The sequence below is a fragment of the Crassostrea angulata genome, chromosome 9 (assembly GCF_025612915.1).
Source record: "Crassostrea angulata isolate pt1a10 chromosome 9, ASM2561291v2, whole genome shotgun sequence".
Classification (NCBI taxonomy): domain Eukaryota; kingdom Metazoa; phylum Mollusca; class Bivalvia; order Ostreida; family Ostreidae; genus Magallana; species Magallana angulata.
Window position 1 is genome coordinate 6,452,245 of NC_069119.1, and position 20,835 is coordinate 6,473,079.

The following is a 20,835-nucleotide window of genomic DNA, read 5'->3' on the forward strand; positions in this document are numbered from 1 at the left end:
GCGGTATGGTCAAATATCTGCCCCCGATTTCAACCAATTTTTAAATAGTATCGTATGAAAATGAAATCTTCACAAATCATTGTAAAGAGGATGCCTATAACTTTAATCTTGATTTTAGTCATCATTGCTCACTCGCTGTTTATCTATGACGTCACTTAAATGACCTAATTCCCGCAAATTTGCAAACAAATGAAAATATTCTCATTTTTGCACTATATTTTGCATTCGGAAATATAGAGCGCAGGTCTGCTCAAGTGCGATTTTAACATATGTTTTTCTTCAGATAGTTATACATATTATACTAAAAAATGGTACTTGAGCAAGCCTGCGCTCGATGTTTCCCAGTCGAAACACCATCGGAAAACACCCATATTTTTCTACAAAACATCAATTTATCAAAATAATGCAATATTCATGACGTCATTTCTACATTATGACGTCACTGTGGTGATAACCTTTTACACCTTTATTTCCAATATGATTTTAACTATCTTTCACCTTATTTTAAAGCTCTTTCTAAAACTTTGATTTTGGGGGGCAAAAATTGCATAAAACCGCACTTAGTCCTTTAGGCTTAGCACCAATACCTAAATGAGCAAAGGGAGCCCTAGGGGTACTTGTTATGGGAGGCTTAGTCGACATGTGACTGTTCTTAACTAACATCTCATACTCATCTTTCGGAATCACTCTGTAATGTGGTTCTGAGTTGATTTGATCAATGAGAACCTGTAGTTCTTTCCTACTTTCAGGATTTTCTCCCTTCCCTGCACCTTCTGCCATCTTACAACCACAATGATTCAAAAATTGAAAACAAATCGCAAGCCAAATAAAAGCAATTATCGCAAAGCGCATCTGTCGGGAATGAAACACATACACTCTCTATCAAACTTTGTCAAAATATCAATCAAACACATGCATACAATCTCATGATCAACCTGTACAACATTCAAATAATTGACCACAGTGCAAACTCTGATTAAAGAAAACAAACCTTAGCAACAACACAGTAAAGACCTGCTTGTCTGTCAATTTGTCTTTCAGTCCTGTTAGTAAAGCTGCAAATCAAAAGTGATAGCGCACAGGGACAGGGTGGGGTGGGCGAGGGGTATTTAAATCAAAACTGACTGTTCAAAACGAAAAATAAATGACATACAATACATAAGATGGCATATTTGCACACATAAATAGTATAAACAGTCCTTATTTCTGATGACAATGTCAAATTCAAACGAAACAAGGTAAATTGTACATCATAAACCACGTTTTTGAAATACCGGAAGTTATCACTATAAACAAACACTGACGTCAGAATTATATGATTATCGAGCCCGATCAAAATAATACAATTCTCGCACCTTGCACACCACCGGCAGGTATAACTCAAACTCTCACACACAAAGAAAATAACATATATACAACAGATACAAGTACACAGACATTTTTTTTAAACACAACACATTTGATATCATATGAAGTGCACAACAATTTTTTTTTTTTTTATGATTTTTAATTTTTAATTGAGCTCAATAAACGATCGACGTCGAGAAAGAATCACTCCTCACTGGTCCTCCGCGGCTGTGAATGAAAACTGAACTAATTCATTACGAAACACAGTAACGGATTTTTCTGATGAGTACTCACTATAAACTCGGTATGCGGCACTGGAAACAATAGACTGCACGCATCCGTGGGTTCCCAACCAGTTTAAGAGTAACGCTAAATACGGTTTTGGCGGTGTTTCAGAACAAAATACTGCACACTTTGGTGAAATTTTTACAAATCACTTTTTTCCGTATTAGTTTTGCCGGCAATGAATGGACTAACCTCGGGTGGAATTCCAAGTACCACTCCTGGTAGTATTTCTTGTATCGGTAGGCCTACCAAAATATAGAACGGTCGATCAGCAACCTCACTGGGCGTTGGTCTCCGTCCTCGTAATGGGTTCTGGATCCTGGTTCCTCAAAATTAACGTGGGCGCCATTGTCGCAGGGTCTTGTATGAATAAATAACGCTGGTACTGATTTCAGCTACATGTATTCACTGGTTCTTTATTTCGAGGATTGTATATTATCAAATAAAACCTATAAGTACAAACACACTCACACTCACAATTCATACGCAACATCGCACGGTAATTTAGAATATTTGAATAAAATGAATTAAAAGTAATTTACAATTAATATATTTCAATTACAAGGTAAACGGAAGCTTACCAGGTATCCAGAACTATGAGTTAACAAAATATATGAAATATCTTGTACAGGTAAGGTAAAGATACACTTCACTGTGTCTACCATGAAGGTAAAAGTCGTGGGGTTGGGGAATTGGCGGGATTTTTGCTATTTATAGTGAGTTAGTAAAGTCATGCATATTAATGAATTCAGTCGTAAACTTCTATTGGTCAGCTGTAGTATAGTAGTAAAGAATAAACACGTGGTCAACATACACCTGTAAACAAAATCCTCACGTGACTAACCCAAAACTCATTCATACGTTCACTCATTCATCTCTCATACACGCTCCATTGGCAATGCGCGCCAAATATAAATATGCAAAGTATGAAACTTTTATATGACAACTGCGACAATAAGATATAACAATATTTTATGTACTGGTATGACTATATTTGGGGCAAAGTATTGTGGATAAATTGAATTCTTGGAGACTATATATTGGTAATTTTGTTACAGAGGGAGCAGGAAGATTGTGTGGGTTACTGTAAACAGGCTTATTTTTGCCATGTGTTATTTTCACCTCTTTTCACTTGCAAATGGTTTCGTTCCATCTTGAATTTGCCATAACAAAGTTGTGTTTATCATAGATTTTTTTAGACTTTTCACCTAATCTTAAATTTGCCTGCTGACAACAAGAGCAAAAATAAAACGGGGCTGAATATTTTCCTGTATACAGTGTTACATGTGTATTTTAGACTATGGGCATTTAATCTCATTACAGGGGGCGTGGGGCACCTGTTCCGTGCCAATGTCATCAACCAAGCATCCAGTGACTCGCAGCTCGCCAAAAACCGCACCAAGTTCTCGGACAGCCTGAACGACATGGACTGGGAACCAGGCAATGACAGAGACGGACCAGCCAAGGATAACCGCGGACCCATCTTTCTGCCCAACGTGGCAAATATGAAACACAATGTGTCTGAGAAAGTGGCCCAGGTAAAATAGATCAATAGTTTTGAGAGTCTGTCTATTCTGGTATTTCACTTGTGTTATGTATAAAAGATATGTATGACGGTGGCATTTTGGATCTCTGTTTTATGAGGAAAGGGAGTAAATTTTGAGAGCCTTGGTTTATCAGAAGTTATTCCCCCTTTAATAACATATTGAAACTTAATGCTAATTTTTTTTTATCTATAATTAATCATTTTTGCATGAACATATAAACTGTAGACAAAGAAATGCAATCAAAAGCATTGTCTGATAATATTGAATGTATGTGAATGGATTTCCACTTTGATGGAAGATTAATATCCCTTGTATTATGTATCTGTATCTTTTTGAAAATTTTTTACTTTGTAAATTCCAGGAGCAGGTAAAATAGGAAAGAATTTTGCATGATTAAAAAATTTATACCAAAACATTTGATAAGTGATATAGCTTCTTTAAAGATCTGAAATCTCTCAGTGAATACACATGAATCTGAAGGCTGAAACGGAGACAAGATCATTCAGATAATGTTTACAGAAAGTAGTTAACGCTAGCTGAAATGAACATAAAACAACTGTATAGTGAAGTATCTAACTAATTATTATTGTTGAAAATATTTGTGTATGAAATTATCCAACTGCTCAGCTTTATGGGTTTACCTCAAGGACAATATAGTCAAGTTGACCATTTTAATTCATTTGCATAAAATGGATAATCATTGACAAGTTATTAATAATTAATACATGTACTCATTTATAAATGCAGTGCATGGAATTTTGATTAAAGTCATCCCATTGCTATATTTTGCATAAAAATAATTGATAAAGTTTTAAGATTTTCATAAGTAAACAGCATTTGATTTTGGAGAAGCGTATTTAAGGAAAAGGTGGAAAGATGAAAAAAGATGGGTGCATGCGTACTTTAATGTATAGATGATCCAGAGATCCCAACAGGGAATGTTTATTTTCTCTCTGTGTGAAGTTACTGAAATTTTTTCAAGATTTGATTTTAACAAGCTGCTGATGTGCTGCAAAGGAGGTTCTTTAAAAGATAATGTATGAATCTTGTGTCTGATTGCCCGACCACTCCAAGAAGACATTGGGAAGAATCATCATTTATTTCTATAACTCAGGGAGAGAAAGGAGAATTATAATGGGAATTTGAGTGCCTTTCTGTGAGACTTCCCTTCTACAGAGAATTTGAGCTCTAGGCTCACTGTTGTGTTTTGATGAATTTGAATTGCTTTTTCTGTATTGTTTTACGTGATTATGTGGTAGATGTTTGTCTCATAGACAAAACTTAACATACAACATGCAGAAACACTAGATTGCTAATGGAATAGATCTATGGTACATTTAATTATACTTTATTTCTGATTATCCTGTGTTGTCTGGAGGATAAATGGACCAAAAATTAAGTGATTCCTTTGAAGGAGAGGACAAAATAAATGCTATGATATTCTGTAAAATGTCAACAAAGAAAATGGTATGTAATCTTTATTTAAATGAACAAAAATGAATTTGCAAATCTGACACTTTAATGAAAAAAAAAATCAATTTTGCAACAGGTACTTTTTTGAGCTCTTTAATGAGAATACTTGAACTTATTATTTAATCTTTTCAAATTTTTTAGACTGCATATGCAACATTAATTTTTGCAAAAATTTTGCAGTAAAAATGCTTTGAATTCTCATGCAAAATTCGGTTTTGTATTAGTCATGCACAGTTTCTAATAATGAACTCGGTAATTGAGTTTGGAGGTTTTATGTCTTAGCTGAAGCTTGCTTTAATAACAGAATGTGCAAGATATAAATTAGTTTGATCGTAGAATGGAGGAGATTGCAGCAGCACTTATTAATGGAATATTAAAGCTCAGATCAGCATGGAAATTCATTGATATCGGGCAATCAAGATAAGATGGGGATGAACACGAAAAAAGCATTAATATGGTGAACATAATGTGCCCTATATATTTATGTATTGTATATAAGACAGAGTCTAGGATACTCTCGGTGGGGCAGAAAAATAAATGACGTATATTAACATGTTGTTGAATTATCATGTAGATTTGATAAGATTATAATAATTAGGTACATTGAAATAGAATGAATTTCTTTAACTGAATGGTTTTTAATGTGCTAGATTTATGAGATATTGTTTTATGGGAGGCTGATCTTTAGACAGATCAAGTTAATGGTTTATTTATTACCCCGTCTAAAGGTATCATTCAATTGTGTTCGGTTCATTTTATTGTTTTTCTCTATCTATATCTTTAACCACATGAACTGGAAATTAGCACAGGAAAATGTCTTAAATTGTTAAGAGCAGATCGACAGGATTGAGAACTATAGAATTATTTTGGAATGGTTTTGTAATGAGCAATTTCAGTTATTGTTTAGAAGTAAGGTTTGCGGTTACAGGGAGATAACTCACACATTTTCATTGTGACGTAACACCAACTACCCTTTATTTTAGTTATGACGTCAAAATTTATATGACGTCAAAATTGATTTCAGTTTTTTTTATTTCGCGGGTTTTTTTAGTTTCAATGAAAAAATAAGAGGACACAAGCATTTTATCAATTTCCACAAAACGAAATCCGCATCATATGGTTTTGAATAGTGTTTTAGAAACATCAGATTACACATATTCTAAGAAATGTTTTTCCTGAAATCAGTGGACTTGGAAAGGTTTCAAATAAGATGTTTTCATTTACATAATAGTAGTCCAAAATTAAGACTTTTGTTGCATTTTATTCTATTTTTAGATAGTTCATCAGAAATTAATAAAAGTGAATCATGATATTAATAGTGATATTATTTTCGAACATTTTAAGCATAAATAACCCCCATAATAGTCACATATAAAATGTACATATTTTCACGAAATTGTTTACATTTCATCAAAATGAACATTGGAAATCATTAACTTTGACCTTTTGTATTTATAAAACGGGATGGGCAAAATTCATTTGAATTTCATGAGAAAAAAGACTTTAGTATAGTAAACAAAATGGTATGTAACTTTGGTACAACCTCTAAAAAATGCAAGCCGCAAACCTTACCTTAAATTTATGTAAGTTACCGGTACAGTAAAACTTACTAATAATGATATACCTCAGGTACAAAAAAATATGATATATCTAGTAAGTTTATGAAAGTACATTTTAAAACTAGAGTAATGAAACTAACATGTATATAACTTCACTGTATGAGTGAAATCATTTTAAGCCTGTTTGCTGTAGCTGTGTCATGCTGTAGTAAAGCAGTTTGTATTGAATGGGTCATATTTTGCATGCATATTTCAATTGAAATAGGATTTAGGAAGCCTTGAAGTTTTTTCTGCGGAAAAGGGACCCCTGCAGCCACCACTTGAAGGTGGAGTTTATCCAGAGGGTGGAGATTTAAATGCAGGGATCGGAATGACTCCGGATGACAAATTTAGTCTTGTCCGCAAATTAAGCGACAATCCAGTCAAAATAATGAACGAAGCTATGACATTTTTGCGTGGACGTAAACCTACGGTATAATTCATCCATGTGTGAAGAGTCTCTCTAGATGTGCCGAGATTTTCTTGTAGCTGATTTTTCATATTTTTCCTACAAAATTCATCGAAGTGTGGCGAGTAACTTCGCTGACTCTCTAGAAGTTATCCTGATTTCATGTTCTGGGTTTTTATTCAATACATGCATAAATGTATATAATTCATTAAAAATCACAAGTTTACTTTGTAGTTTAACTATCACAAAATGCAGAGGTTTTCTCATAGTTTTTTTCTTTTGTAACAAGCGGACAATATTTATTATTGGATCATTTATATTTTATCTTATTATGACAACTCATAGCCTTGCCATGTAGATTTTTTCATCTATTAGTTTTTTGTAGCTAGATTTATCTATATTTATTATATCTCTGGGAATATTTTCTATATAAAATTATAGCAAATAAACATGCTTTTATATCTAATCGTGAAATAGTTTCTATGCTATCTGCCCATGGTGAACAGTCATCAAAACTATTCACCGGCAGCATTCCATTACCCTCTTCTTCTTTTTTTAACTCTGAACACCTCTGACATTATCCAATCACTACATTGAATTCAAAGTCTGATAACTCTAATTTGTTTATTCTCAAGAAATTCTGCATCGCTGACAAATAAAGTAATTCTTCAGTATAATAAAAAAAACCTATTACTGACTCTTCAGGCGATAACAATTTTATTGGCAATCTACTTGATTTAACAGAAGCCACATTCTGCAAAATGCGCTAAATAAAATACACAGCCAAATGTAGTAACCTGGGTACAGTAGTTGCTGTCTTGGGGGACAATAAATTTGCTATCGTCCTCATAGCCAGTCAATAGGTATATAATACATTATTTTTATCAAAAATAAAAATTGCAGAGACCTGTTGAGTATGACAATTATTGTTTCTGTTTGCAGGGTTACCCTTAGGGTATATAAAAATGAGTACATTGTAGTTATGATGGAGTGATTAACTCAGATTCCTGTAATTTAAATTGATAGAAATGTTACATTAAGTATTTATGTACAGAAATTTTAAAGAGTTTTGTTAATAAAGTGAGCACAGTTTGAAATTTTGAAAGCATTATTATAAGACTTTCCAATCTGTTAGTCAATTTTGTTTTTCACTTATTGAGTACCTTGATCTAGTAGACAGATTTACAAATGGAAACTAAGCCAAACTTTCTGCTTAATATTTATGCCATCTTAATATTGGGTTCTAATTAATTTTGCTTTTATTTAATCTTTATTCTGTGTGTAAATTATAATATATAAGACTTTAAATCATTATGGTAATTAAGTTACTGAAGTATGTATTGAATCAGATGTACTTTAATTTGTACAAGATTTTATAATCTATTAAATATGAAATATGGTCCAGACTGAATATTCATTCTTACAAATTACATTCATTCAAATTTGTACAAGATTTTGATATATTAAATATGAAATATGGTCCAGACTGAATGTTCATCTTACTATGAAATAGTGAAATAGTTAAATCTTAATACATCTGTCTTTAAAGATGGCAGTCCTTTCAGTCCTCTGATTTTAATTTTGTAGGTTCTCTCCCTTGGAGCTGATGTCCTGCCGGAGTATAAGCTGCAGTCTCCCAGGATACACAAATTCACCATTCTACATTACTCTCCTTTCAAGGTACAAATTAAATATGAAACAAGTGCTATTTGATTCTGTCATTATTTATCCCATCTTGTTGTGACATTTGGTGCAGAGACCAATCTCTGAGTAGAGATTAATTCAAGGGGCCCATGTTCAAATCCAGTTCTGGTCCATCATTATTTCTCCTAGCTGTTACATTTGTTTTTTTTCTATTATTTGTTACTAATTTAGGTTATAGTTTTTTTCTCTTTTCTAACTAAAGGCTGTCTGGGATTGGATAATTCTCCTACTGGTGATCTACACGGCCATTTTCACCCCGTACTCTGCTGCGTTTGTCCTGAGTGAGGAGAAGAAAAAACCGTCCAATCAGAGCATCCAAAGCCGCTACAGCGATCCCCTGACGGTCATCGACCTCATTGTGGATATCATGTTCATCGTCGACATCCTGATTAATTTCCGCACGACCTACGTAAATAAGAACGATGAGGTGGTCAGTGACCCTGGGAAGATAATGGTCCACTACTTCAAGGGGTGGTTCCTCATTGATGTGGTGGCTGCCATTCCATTTGATCTTTTACTGTTTGGATCAGAAACTGATGAGGTCAGTTTAGATCAAAATTTTTATTCAATTTTGTAGAATTGTCACGTTTTATTTTCTTACTTGTCTCAAAATGACAAGATTTTTTATTCACTTACATATTTTAACATATAAAGGTGGAAAATGTGTAGATTTTGTGGGTATACCCTTTACACACAAGTTCTATTTCCAAATTAATGTTTATTATAGTGGAATAGTTTTTGTGGTAATTTATTGAAGATTCTTAATGGTTAATAGTTTATGGTAATTTTTTCAAGAAAACCTGTCCCCGAAAAACCATTTACCGTAAAACATTTTAAGAATCTTGTATTGGCCGGTAACTTTTGAGCCCCACTCAGCAGTGTCGATGAAACAGTATACAGTACTGATGTCGTTTACATTACATAATTATAACTATCTCATTTTCAGACCACAACTCTTATTGGACTTCTAAAAACTGCTCGCCTTTTGAGATTGGTCAGGGTTGCTAGGAAGCTTGACCGCTACTCGGAGTATGGAGCAGCCGTTCTGATGCTTCTTATGTTGGTCTTTGCTCTCATCGCCCATTGGCTGGCTTGTATCTGGTACGCGATTGGGAACATGGAACGGCCCATGCTAGGGGATCTGAAGATCGGCTGGCTGGACGAACTGGCTGAACAGACTCACCAGAAATACGTCAACGGAACGGGAGGACCGACGATAAAGTCCAAATACGTCACTGCACTGTATTTCACATTTAGCAGTTTAACCAGCGTGGGTTTTGGGAATGTCTCGCCAAATACAAACTCCGAGAAGATTTTCTCCATTCTCATCATGTTAATTGGATGTAAGTAGGGGGTTAGTCTATGGGAGGGGCAAATTGTATAGGTTTATTGTATGAAATTGTAATATGATATTGGTATTAAACCCATGGCAAAAAATCTGTCAAAGATTCCTTGCTTACTTGTATCTATGAAGATTTATTAGAATTGAATGATTAATGGGTGAACTTGATGGAGAAAAGTTTAGGGCAACTTTTTGAGATTACATGAATTATTTGATCATGAATTCTATTCCTAGAGTCTCTCTTTGTTTGCTAGCCTTGATGTATGCCAGTATCTTTGGTAACGTTTCCGCCATCATCCAGCGCCTATACTCTGGTACCTCAAGATATCACGTCCACATGCTGCGGATTAAGGAGTTTATCAGATTCCACCAGATTCCCAATCCGCTGCGACAGAGACTGGAGGAGTACTTCCAACATTCCTGGTCCTATACGAATGGCATCGATATGAACATGGCAAGTTATTATATAGACTACCTGCTTAAACCAGAAACCTCTCTTATCCGAATCATTGTCCTTGATCTGACTGGCTTTTGTGTTCCAATATAGATTTTTATTCGTTTTTGAAATTCAGCGTGTTTTATCTTCTAAAAAACTCAATCCTTGTTAGTCATCTTGGTTTATGATATTCGGGTTTCATTGTATGAGGTTTTATTGCATGCATTTAATCTCGCAAAATTATTTTTAGGACATCTATTTGCTTTTCCCATTAACATGATAAGACACTACGTCTCAGCTTCTCAGACATCTGTTACATAAGATACAGCTTATATTTGAAATGTTTAATAGATGTTTATGATACCAAAAGATGGTATCTTCTGCCATGATGAGTGAAGCATTTACACATGTTGGCCTCCTAACTTATCCTTTGTATATACAGTAGATAAGACAAGATATTTTTTTAACTCTACTTCATCATTTTTTTTTTCATTTACCATGAACTGACAAAAAATAAAAAAGTGAGCAGTACGTGTGTTGACAACTAATTCTTATATCAGCAAGTTAAACTGTTTATAAGAGTTTTTTGAAATGAATTATCTTTTTCTTCCTTCAGGTGTTGAAGAGTTTCCCGGAATGTTTACAGGCAGATATCTGTTTACATCTGAATAAAAACCTCATCAATAATTGTCCTGCCTTTACAGGTGAGATATCAAAGCCATGCTGCTTTTTATAATGATGTATATGACATTGTATTAGATTGCCTCTGATATCTTACAGTGCATGGAGACAGTTTATAAGTACGATTGTCCATTTCCTGAACGTCATTTCTTAAATTAAGATTTATTTGTTAGTGCACGAAAACTATCAATTATTTTAAATTTGATTACAATTAATCGATCAAGTTGTGCTGTAAAATTCAAGGCGTTTTTGTCTGTCCTAAAATATTTTTAGTAAAAGTTACTGTTATATTTAGATTTACATAATTATCATGATTGAAAGCATGCAAAATTATATTTTTTTTAATGTGTATGTAATTATTTATAATTTACTTTTTTCAGGGGCTAGTCCTGGATGCCTTCGGGCTTTGTCAATGAAATTCAAGACGACACATGTTCCTCCTGGGGACACTTTGGTCCACCGGGGGGACGTACTAACGGCGCTGTACTTCATATCCCGGGGCTCAATAGAAATCCTGAGAGATGACATAGTCGTGGCAATATTAGGTAATACTCCAGAATTGATACAGTTCTATAGGGTTTGAAATAACTTAAGTTTAAATAAGTCTAAAATTTTCTGCAGTGTTATTAAAACTTTAACCAATAACAATTTAACAACAATAACAAGTGTGAAAATAACCTTGCATGTAGAATTTCTTGTAAAGATAACAGATGCGTGATAATTGTACTAACAAAATTAATGCCAAATTTTTAAATATATTAGTGTATGTTTTGTATCATTTTGCATTGTAAATTAAAATTTCACTCATTAGTATTAACAATCCTAACAATTTATATGTATTGCATGTTGGTCATTTCTCATACAGCCTGTTTTGTTTTTTTTGTGCTTACTATGTTGCAGGGAAGGATGATATATTTGGAGAGAATTTGTGTCGCTACGAGACAGTGGGAAAGTCGAGCTGTAATGTACGAGCTTTGACCTACTGCGACCTTCACAAGATTCACCGTGATGACCTTCTAGAGATCCTTGACATGTATCCAGAGTTCGCAGAACACTTTGTCAAAAATCTAGAAGTGACCTTTGACCTTCGTGATGTAAGTGACCTTGAGAATTCTGTTTGTGCTGTGAGGTATAGAGTTGAGTCAGAATTTAGCCTAACAGTGTTTTTACTTTAATTGTATAAATTTTTGAGTGAAATAATTTTCATTTTTCTCCTATGATATGTTATTTATTATGCCATATTCAAGTATCAGATCAATATGGTTTTTGCATGAATAAGCAATTCTAGAAAAGTTTGAATTTGTGGGTTTTCTTTACAAGGATAATTAAGTTACTATTATATGCTTGCAAAGAAAAGCTGACCTAAGTTTTATCATAAGTGTATACCAGTAAATAAGTATTTCTCTATGAAAGGTTGACTTGGATGGTCGTCAAGATGAGAGCTCCAATGCTCGGGCAAATGCTTTCTGGAAGAGGAAGAACATCCGATCCTATCATTCTGATTCTGCTAGTCTAGGTAATTTATGGTCTCCCAATTTTCCAGTCTTAAAGAGTGATGTTTAAATGCTATCAATTCTGACTTCCAAATTTAAAAAAAAGAGTTAAAATCTTATTTGTTTAAAAACCATCTTATCCAACGATTTTCCAATTCTGACACAAATCTTTGATCCCAATGCATTCTGATTTAAGTACAATGTATATGTAACCAGTGAGAAGAAGAATTATTTCAGCTCAAGAATTGTCAATTTGTTAATTTAGGGCGAGATGAGCAGCCCCATGAGTTTAATTTCCAGCCATCTCGGGCTCGTCGCCTACGTCGAGATAGACTTGCAGAGGATGGTCCAACTGTGTCAATGTCTTTTGACGACTCTTCAGACGAGGAGATTCGAGAAAGTGGGGCAGGGATCCTGGAGTTTTCCCCAGCCAAGGCAGGACTTGACGTCACTCCGGCAAAGTTTTCCGAGTTTAAAAGAAAAGAGGAAAGGAGACAACCATCAGGGTTTTCATCTTTTGCAGGTACATACACTGGTATACAAGCATGCATGTTTTAGTTTTCATTAAAAATAAGTTGGATGAAAGTATCGGGCAAATCATAAATCAAGGAAAATTGAGCAAGTACCACAATGCTAGTACATGTATAAATAATTATACAGAAGTATGATACAAAAACCTATTTTCATATGATACTTAAAAGATAACTTTTGTCACATTTAATACTTTTGCATCCAACATACGACCATTTTTGTTTATGATACAGAGAGGACTATCAACAAAGCAACCATCAATGAAATGAGAAAATCTCTAATGCTAGTATTCCTCTACAATAGTTTATGAATATGATTTACAGATAAAAACATTTTCTATAGAATTAATTTCTATCGAAATCAAGCATTAATTGACTGCTTTGTTATAGGAGCTTTTGCCAATGTCAACAACTTGGTCAGTGCTGTCACCGGTCGCTGTGATGCGGGAAAGTCCAGTGATCCGGATATGACCCCCCTCTTGGAGGACCACAAAGTTCAGGTAATGTTTAACGATATGAACACAGATTGTACAACAGGAAGTAAAAACTATGAACTAATCATTAAGAGTCATCTTATTTATCTTAAAATATTATAATCATCCTAGTAAATATCCATGTTACATGTAAGTGGATATGAATTGGCCTAAAAAGTTGATTTTAATTTTCTTCTGACCAGCAAAAAAAAAATCTAAAGATAAAGCAGGCGGGTATTTCATTTTCATGACTCATTTTTCATATTTGCACAGAGAATTGAAAAAACTAAGTACCCATGATAAACTTCCTCTTTAAATATGGTGATAAGGTTTAATCAATGCGACAGTATTTGAGTTGATGCAGTGCTGCAGTGGTGCTGGAGTAATAAAGCATTAAATCAATTTAAACGAATGATGTTTTATATGTACATTATATATTTTCTTAAAAGAATCCCTAATGTTTCAGCCTAAGACACAGTCCAGTTCCAGTGTGCCAAAGTCAACCTCCTCCATGACGATTCCCATCTCCAGCCCCTCCCCCCTCTCTGATGACCTCCCCCACCCCGGGGGCGACCACAGACCCCTCATTCCACGACCGTCTTTCACCCAATCAGAACATTCACAGCACTCCCAGGAAATGGAGAGGAGACTGGAGGATTTGACCAGGTAACTGGCTGTAATACTGAAGATACCTAACTGAATGCGAGAATAAATATCCACTAAAATTTGCAAGAAGCACCCATCGCAGATTTTAAAATCTTGCCATTATTTTCTAATTGTTTTGAGAACCATAGGAAATAGAGAAAAAAGTTTCATGTTCGGGATTTTATATTCACGCAATTTGATACAAACCAGTGGGGTCGCAGAATTAAGTACTCGCCTAATGTAAGGAATTTACAGTAATGGGCGGGAAAGAAGGTATAAATAAGCAGTGAGCAGCAAACGGGGGATTATAGCCAAGACTGAGACTGAATGATATAAAGGACACACCGGATGTCCCTCAGTTTTAGATAATTTTCCTCGATATAATATTTCTACATTATTTGCATTAAAACCTGTTTATGCTGAAAAACTTAGGATGCATAACCAGGGTATTTTCAGAGTCAGAATATTTCCAAATTGGAATTTTTCTTTTAATTGCATACAAAATGCAATTGAATGCTTATTAATAAATTCATAGTATATATTTTCAATTTAAACTATTTAATATGAAATTGCAAATACCACACTTCTAACATTGTTCAGAACAGTTCATGAAGATTTTTTGTTTGTTGACAGACAACTGACTCGCCTGGAGAACAAGATGAACTCTGACATCTCCATGATTCTCCACATCCTACAATCCCACAATGCAGGCCGCGGTTACCATGGTGATGGAGCTACCACACCTATGTCTGACCACCCACCCCCAAACTACAGCCATGTCAACAGTCCCTCGGACTCGGAGGAGAAATTCTCACACAGCCAGTCTCTCCACAGGCAAGACAGGGTTGTAAGTATTCAACTTTTTTAGATAGTCATTTATCAGAGTTTTACATTTGCAGTCTACTGTAAACATGTGTTAGATAAGTATTTGCAAGTTTCGCAGCCTTCTGCTTATGAATCAGTATTTTTGGCACCATGGGCTAATTAATGCACATCAGAAAATAATCAAAATGCTAAATCCTTCTGGATCAGTATTTAGCTGACCATCTGGAAACTAAAATTGACATGTTGAATTTCAGTATAATTTTGTATGGTAAGTTTTGTAAACAGAAAGTTTCAGGTACATGTATTACATACTGGTATATGTTTTTTGAATTAAGCAAGTCACATAATGATGTCTATTATTCATAGAATTATATAGAATAAATTTGAACACATGAAAAACCAGTAGTGGACTATCTAAATTCATTTTTAGCAAGAAGCAACTGATGAGTCACCATGGGAACAGCGCAGAGTGGCAAACCTACCGTTAACAGCTGGTCAGGTGACCTTATCCGAGAGGTCAAAGTCTGCCAGTTCTTCCCCAAATAAGGACAGTGTCGCAGACAATCAGCCAAATTTGGAGCGACTCCTTCCATCCCCTGACACAAACTTGGAGCAAAGTCCCAGCAGGGAAGTCAAAGCTCCTTTGGTGGAAGAAGAACTTTCACTCTTGGGACCAGAGTTGCCTGTCCCTGTTGTGGAGGAAGAGTTATCCTCCTTGGCTCAGGAGAGGACAGAATGTGGAGGAGGTGATAGAAACAATGAAGCTGCATGTGATATGGAAAAGAGTGAGGTCAAAAGTTCAGGGGTCACGGAGTCAGGGATTACACAATCAGGGGGAGATAATTCAGTGGACAATCAAACCAAGGACTCAAAACAGTCAGACTCGGCCAAACCATCAGGAATCACAGCCAGTGGTCAGCTGTATTCTGACCTTTCACCTCAAACCAGAAGGAGGCTGGGGATTCCCCTGGAGCTTGATCACAAGCAGACTTTTGTGTGAACTGAATTCATTATCAGAGTGTATTAAACAGTGGCCAAAATTTTTATTTGTCTTTTGTTGAAAGCTAGTATAAATATGGGTATTTTGTATACTGATTTCATACTTTTTCTGTGAACTGTTATTATCTTATTAAGTTTGAATTATGGGAAAAATGTTGATATGAACTAGCAATTAAAAAATCTCTCTGTTGCACTGCTTAACTATGTGTGGCTATAGAAAAAAATAATGATATGCAGGAACTAGGTAAATCTCTGTATGAGAATAACAACATTAACAATGGTAACATGTATATGAGGCTATGAATGTTGCATCCTGTATTTTGAAGTGTTAGATTTTTTAGTAGACCAAGAAAAAATAAAGCGAAATAAACCTCAATGATTTATGTTTATGTTCCTGAAACTAAAGAAAGGAGGACAGTGTCTCTATTTCTGCTTGTATCTGTCTGCTTGCGAGTTTACGTGTATCAAAGAGAAGACATAATATCCAATTCAATATCAGTGAAGGATCAAGGTCACTGCTTTGAGGCTCATAGAAGCATAACAGCACATCCAGATGTCAGCTTGAACTTCCCGATTCATAGCTTTTAAAATAGAACACCTCCAATAAAACGCATCTTCTAATTATCAGAAATATAGTATAACCATTGACGTCACAATTATTCAAAGCAGTACAGGAACAGTTAGTTTCCTCTGACCATCACAGAATGTTAATGAAGTTCCATCAGAAAACACAATTTCCAATTTACGGTGGCTTTCACGAACACATGACGTAACGTGTTCCTAGGAACAAAAAATGTTTTATTGACATCAAATCGGTGAAAGAGAAGGCCTAAACAAACAGTGTATGCTTCGTTCATGTGTGGTGTTTGCATGCCTCTTTGAATACCTACGGTCATTCTCGCTTAGTGCCTTTCCGCCAACTCGTTGGTTTTGTCTAATTTTCATGAATATCTTTTTAAAAATTTAATCCATGCACCGATTTAAAAGCGGTTTTTTTTTCAGTATGAAAACTAAGATCATGTTTTGAAAACACACTATTCATGTATTTGCATTCGTAGGCAATGACGTGATTGGTTAGATTTCCTTTATAAGAATGTGAAGGAGCCAATCAGATCGGACATGAATTATATAGTTAAAATAGGGGGGATTCAGCGAGTTTACCCATGCTTAAATATCCGAAATTATTTGCAGAGATAGAATATTTTACCGCGCATTCTAATCGAGCATGCGTGTCGCGCACAACGTTTGCATCACATTACATACCTAGGTAGCTGTCATACATGTGATAAGAAGGCAATAACTTTACCATTTGTTTGATTTAAGTGAAGTGGTCGATCTTGTAAATAATTTAATTTCTCAAAGCGCTATCTTTGGTTTAATTACCCACGGTTTAAGACGGCTGATCTTTTGTTTGTTGTTTTTAACCCGTCTATTTCATGTAGCATAAGCCAAATATCTGTCTGTCAGAAAATAAACCCAAAAATTGACCTACATATGCTACTGTGTGGTCATGTTAATAGGTTATTAAATCCCAGGTCAATTACATTTAAAAACACGTTAATAGTACCGATCACTTTGAGTAAGTCGATTGCACTAACTAATGGCAAGTTTATACGAAGGTAAATATATAAATACTCTATTTGTTTATTCTCTCTCTCTTTCTTTCTCTCTCTCTCTCTCTCTCTCTCTCTCTCTCTCTCTCTCTCTCTCTCTCTCTCTCTCTCTCTCTCTCTCTCTCTCCACCCACTAAAATGTTCTTCATTTTAAAGAATCCTCAGTCCATATTTGAAAATAAACAGGTAAGTTTAAATCATTCAACAAAATTACGGATAAGATTTCTATATTTGTTATTGAGAATAGGTGTATATTTGGATTTATTAGTAAATCTTCTATTAAAATTTAGTTTAAAAATGTGTGTGCGACATGTTCTGAACGTATACATGACCGTATATACGTGTTCCTCGAAGAAAACATTTAATCCTAGCTATCATAATAGGATTAAAACTAAAATGACCCGACACAATTTTCTCAATGCCTGTATGTTTTGACAATTTAATCGGTGTACTTTGTATTTACTGGTTGTACGCGGGTGGTGGGGGTCTAGTGCATATATACATGTACTTTAGTCCAATGTACATAACTCCCAGTGACTCGACAAAAAAAAAAGGGGGGGGGGTGCCAAGATTACATTTTGAGACAATATCTCTTTATTTTCATATAGACTAGGTAATGAAATAAAAGTTAAACATTCCCTAATACACTTTGTGTTAATAAGTAATTATAATATATAACGTCAGACTGTATATTTAGGCGAGACTGTTAATTTAGACAAAGTTGATCAGCGTATTTCTAGTTTCACTTTTACAAAGTGCTGTATTTGAAATGACGTACCAATATCTTTTTCAAAACATTGACGTTATGTTAGGTAATATAACGATAAAGTTCGAAATATCTTGGTCTGCGCTACTATATTTTCAACATAGCTGAAATTGAATTCTTCCTATACAAGATATACTATAAGTCTCTGAATATTTTAACTATTATTCACTCTTTTTATTATTTTAGAGAGTAAAGCCCTTTTCTCGATTGAGATAGTAAAGATTCGTAAAAGCGCTCTGAAGTGAGTAATATACATGTTCGTATCATGTGACCAGGGGCGACAATGAAATTTCCCCGTCGATTGGCCTCCCTCACCCTCCTAATTATAGGAGGGTTATACTTTCTGATTAACTCGCAGTGTCTGAGTAAGAAACGCAAGATTCTGGAAGGCGATGAAGTCTTTGGTAAAGTATTGACGAACGAGAATGGTGTTTGGTATGACGAGGAGGAAATCTGCAATTCACGTGACAATTTTGTTCGCACGCAACTCAAGATGGAGAATTCCCTAGATATTTTCGTTTATCCTACATCAATTGACAAATGGGTTTCGGGGAGGATCATTAGGGAAGGGAAGTGGGAGGAAGACCATATCCAGAAAATCTACCGAATCCTGAAGTCCGACCCTTCCATTATTTTTCTTGATATTGGGGCGAATGTGGGCGTGTTTGCATTGACAATGGCCAAGTTGGGTAACCAAGTGGTGGCGATAGATGCATTAGGTGATAATGTGGGAAGAATCTGTGCTTCCATGAGAACCAATAACCTACACAATAGAATGTCAATCATTTATAATGCGGTGTCTTATACTCGTCAAAAAGTGTCCCTGGGGAAATTTCATCTCAACGTAGGCGGCACCTTTATCAAAAAGATGGGCGTGTCAGCAAACAGTGACGTCATTGTGATTGACACCATATTGCTAGATGACCTCTTGGATTTGTACAAGTTCAAAGGTCGTCGTGTCGTCATTAAAATGGACGTGGAGACGTTTGAGGCGAATGTATTAAGAGGCGCGTTCGAATTCTTTAACAATGTTCGCGTGGAATTCGTGTTAATGGAATTCATGGCCCATAAAGGAAAGGAAAGTGGGGACTTCATTGTGCAATTTTTAAAGGATTTTGGACTGGAGCCCGATGTGTCAAATAGCAACCACAGTGCGTGGCCTATGGACGTTATGTTCAGAAAATCAAGTGCTGTCCACGGTAAACGTTAAGAGGACTGGGTGGCTGTGCATGACCATTTTTATACAATACACAGGGGGCCCGTCCCCCCTCCCCTTTTGAAGATTAAAATTTTAAAAATATGTACAGGACCTATATATATATAGAAAAAGAATGTCAAATCTGTTTTTGTTGTTATTTATCATTCTTATAATATGTCAAGTCTAACTATTAGAATAGCTCACAAAGGTGTCTTAAAACACCTTAAAACCCTTGAGGGCTTCCGGGGGCTTGTCCCTGGGCTCCTACTGGGGGGCCTCAAGTCAGCCCCCGGACCCTAAGTCACTTCGGGCCCCCTTTCAACATATCATGGATGCGCCATTGCAATATTAATCCCCTTTAGACGAAGATTTCTATATAAAGATATAGGAAAACATTCAATTTTTAGTCTAAAATATTTGAATTTTTCCTACTCTAAATAGTTATACATGTAGTTTTATAGTCAAAAATGTATTTAAATTTTCCAAGCAGATCTGATTGGCAATTTGTTGACCATCCAGCATCCTTTACGTATAACATTTAACTGTGCATTATTTATAAAACGTTTATTGGCGGGGAGCAACCTCATGCACTTAAAATCTACTAACATAGTATAGTACATGTACGTAGATTTGAATTTTCTTGAAAAATACAACCATAAGTGAATAAAAATTTCTTTGGTTGCAAGATACAGGATTTTTTAAAACAAAAAAACGTGTGGGTTTATTTTAAATTTTTGTCTAATTGTGCAGGTAAGCTAGCAAAGATAGAAAAATGCATTTTTGCTGAGCTTAATATATTTCATGTAAACTGAGAAGAAGTGCGTAAATTGTTTATTGTCGATCAGCACATTGCATAAAAGGAACGGTCAATTATTCCATATAAATCAGATTCCATTATAAAGTTGCCCCCTTCATACCTGCAGGAATTATTTGATATTTTAGGTTTGGCCACTTCAGGTTCCCCTTTTAAAAAACGATGCTTCATGCCTGGAACATACATGCATTATAAAACTTTGATTATGTAACCTTCGTCAGAACGCACACAGTGCACTGGTAATCAACAATAAGTTGTACACAGGTTTGGTTTTAATATATTTAATTGTACCTAAGGATTTATAACAAATAAACAACATAATACATACATGTACATGTATTATTCTGTTTAGTTTATGTACAAAACAATTTCCAATTGATCACACAATCAAAACAATACAGTTGTACATGTATAAGAATATGATAGATGGAATCGGAGGCAATTTGGTAAAAACGATACTGAAAACATAACAATATATCAAAATCCATATTATTACAGCTCTTGTAATTATGTAACTGTTTTAAAAATATTAAACAGTTATTTATTGGGAAGATGAATGGAACCTAGCCCATTCACGAATATATTCTGTGAAGTTTGTATCGTATAGTGTGGTGGTCCATTGAAAGAGAATGCAAGGTGCCCGAGGTTATCACGAGT

The 20,835-nt window shown here is 35.0% G+C and overlaps 2 protein-coding genes across 10 annotated transcripts in view; both read left to right on the forward strand.

Annotated features, from left to right (window-relative positions):
- LOC128162703 (potassium voltage-gated channel unc-103-like) overlaps positions 1-16,163 on the forward strand; it is a 59,523-nt gene extending 43,360 nt beyond the window's left edge. For 5 of the 9 annotated variants that reach the window (XM_052825977.1, XM_052825980.1, XM_052825979.1 and 2 more), the window contains 15 exons: positions 2,956-3,170; positions 6,477-6,683; positions 8,247-8,339; positions 8,566-8,904; positions 9,310-9,706; positions 9,960-10,159; positions 10,758-10,845; positions 11,203-11,366; positions 11,716-11,916; positions 12,236-12,338; positions 12,581-12,838; positions 13,236-13,345; positions 13,785-13,984; positions 14,597-14,810; positions 15,219-16,163. In XM_052825977.1, the coding sequence (XP_052681937.1) occupies positions 2,956-3,170; positions 6,477-6,683; positions 8,247-8,339; positions 8,566-8,904; positions 9,310-9,706; positions 9,960-10,159; positions 10,758-10,845; positions 11,203-11,366; positions 11,716-11,916; positions 12,236-12,338; positions 12,581-12,838; positions 13,236-13,345; positions 13,785-13,984; positions 14,597-14,810; positions 15,219-15,788 (3,359 nt within the window). In that variant the 3' untranslated portion in view covers positions 15,789-16,163. Of the gene's footprint in view, positions 1-2,955; positions 3,171-6,476; positions 6,684-8,246; positions 8,340-8,565; positions 8,905-9,309; positions 9,707-9,959; positions 10,160-10,757; positions 10,846-11,202; positions 11,368-11,715; positions 11,917-12,235; positions 12,339-12,580; positions 12,839-13,235; positions 13,346-13,784; positions 13,985-14,596; positions 14,811-15,218 lie in introns of all 9 variants that reach the window. The other 4 variants (XM_052825978.1, XM_052825985.1, XM_052825983.1 and 1 more) reach the window with 3 other exon arrangements.
- A 1,163-nt stretch (positions 16,164-17,326) lies between these two features.
- On the forward strand, positions 17,327-19,516 carry LOC128162664 (uncharacterized). Its single transcript, XM_052825918.1, has 2 exons — positions 17,327-17,406; positions 18,353-19,516. Exon 2 carries the CDS (start codon positions 18,450-18,452, stop codon positions 19,374-19,376), a length of 927 nt encoding a protein of 308 aa, XP_052681878.1. The 5' UTR covers positions 17,327-17,406; positions 18,353-18,449; the 3' UTR covers positions 19,377-19,516.
- Positions 19,517-20,835: the final 1,319 nt, after the last annotated feature.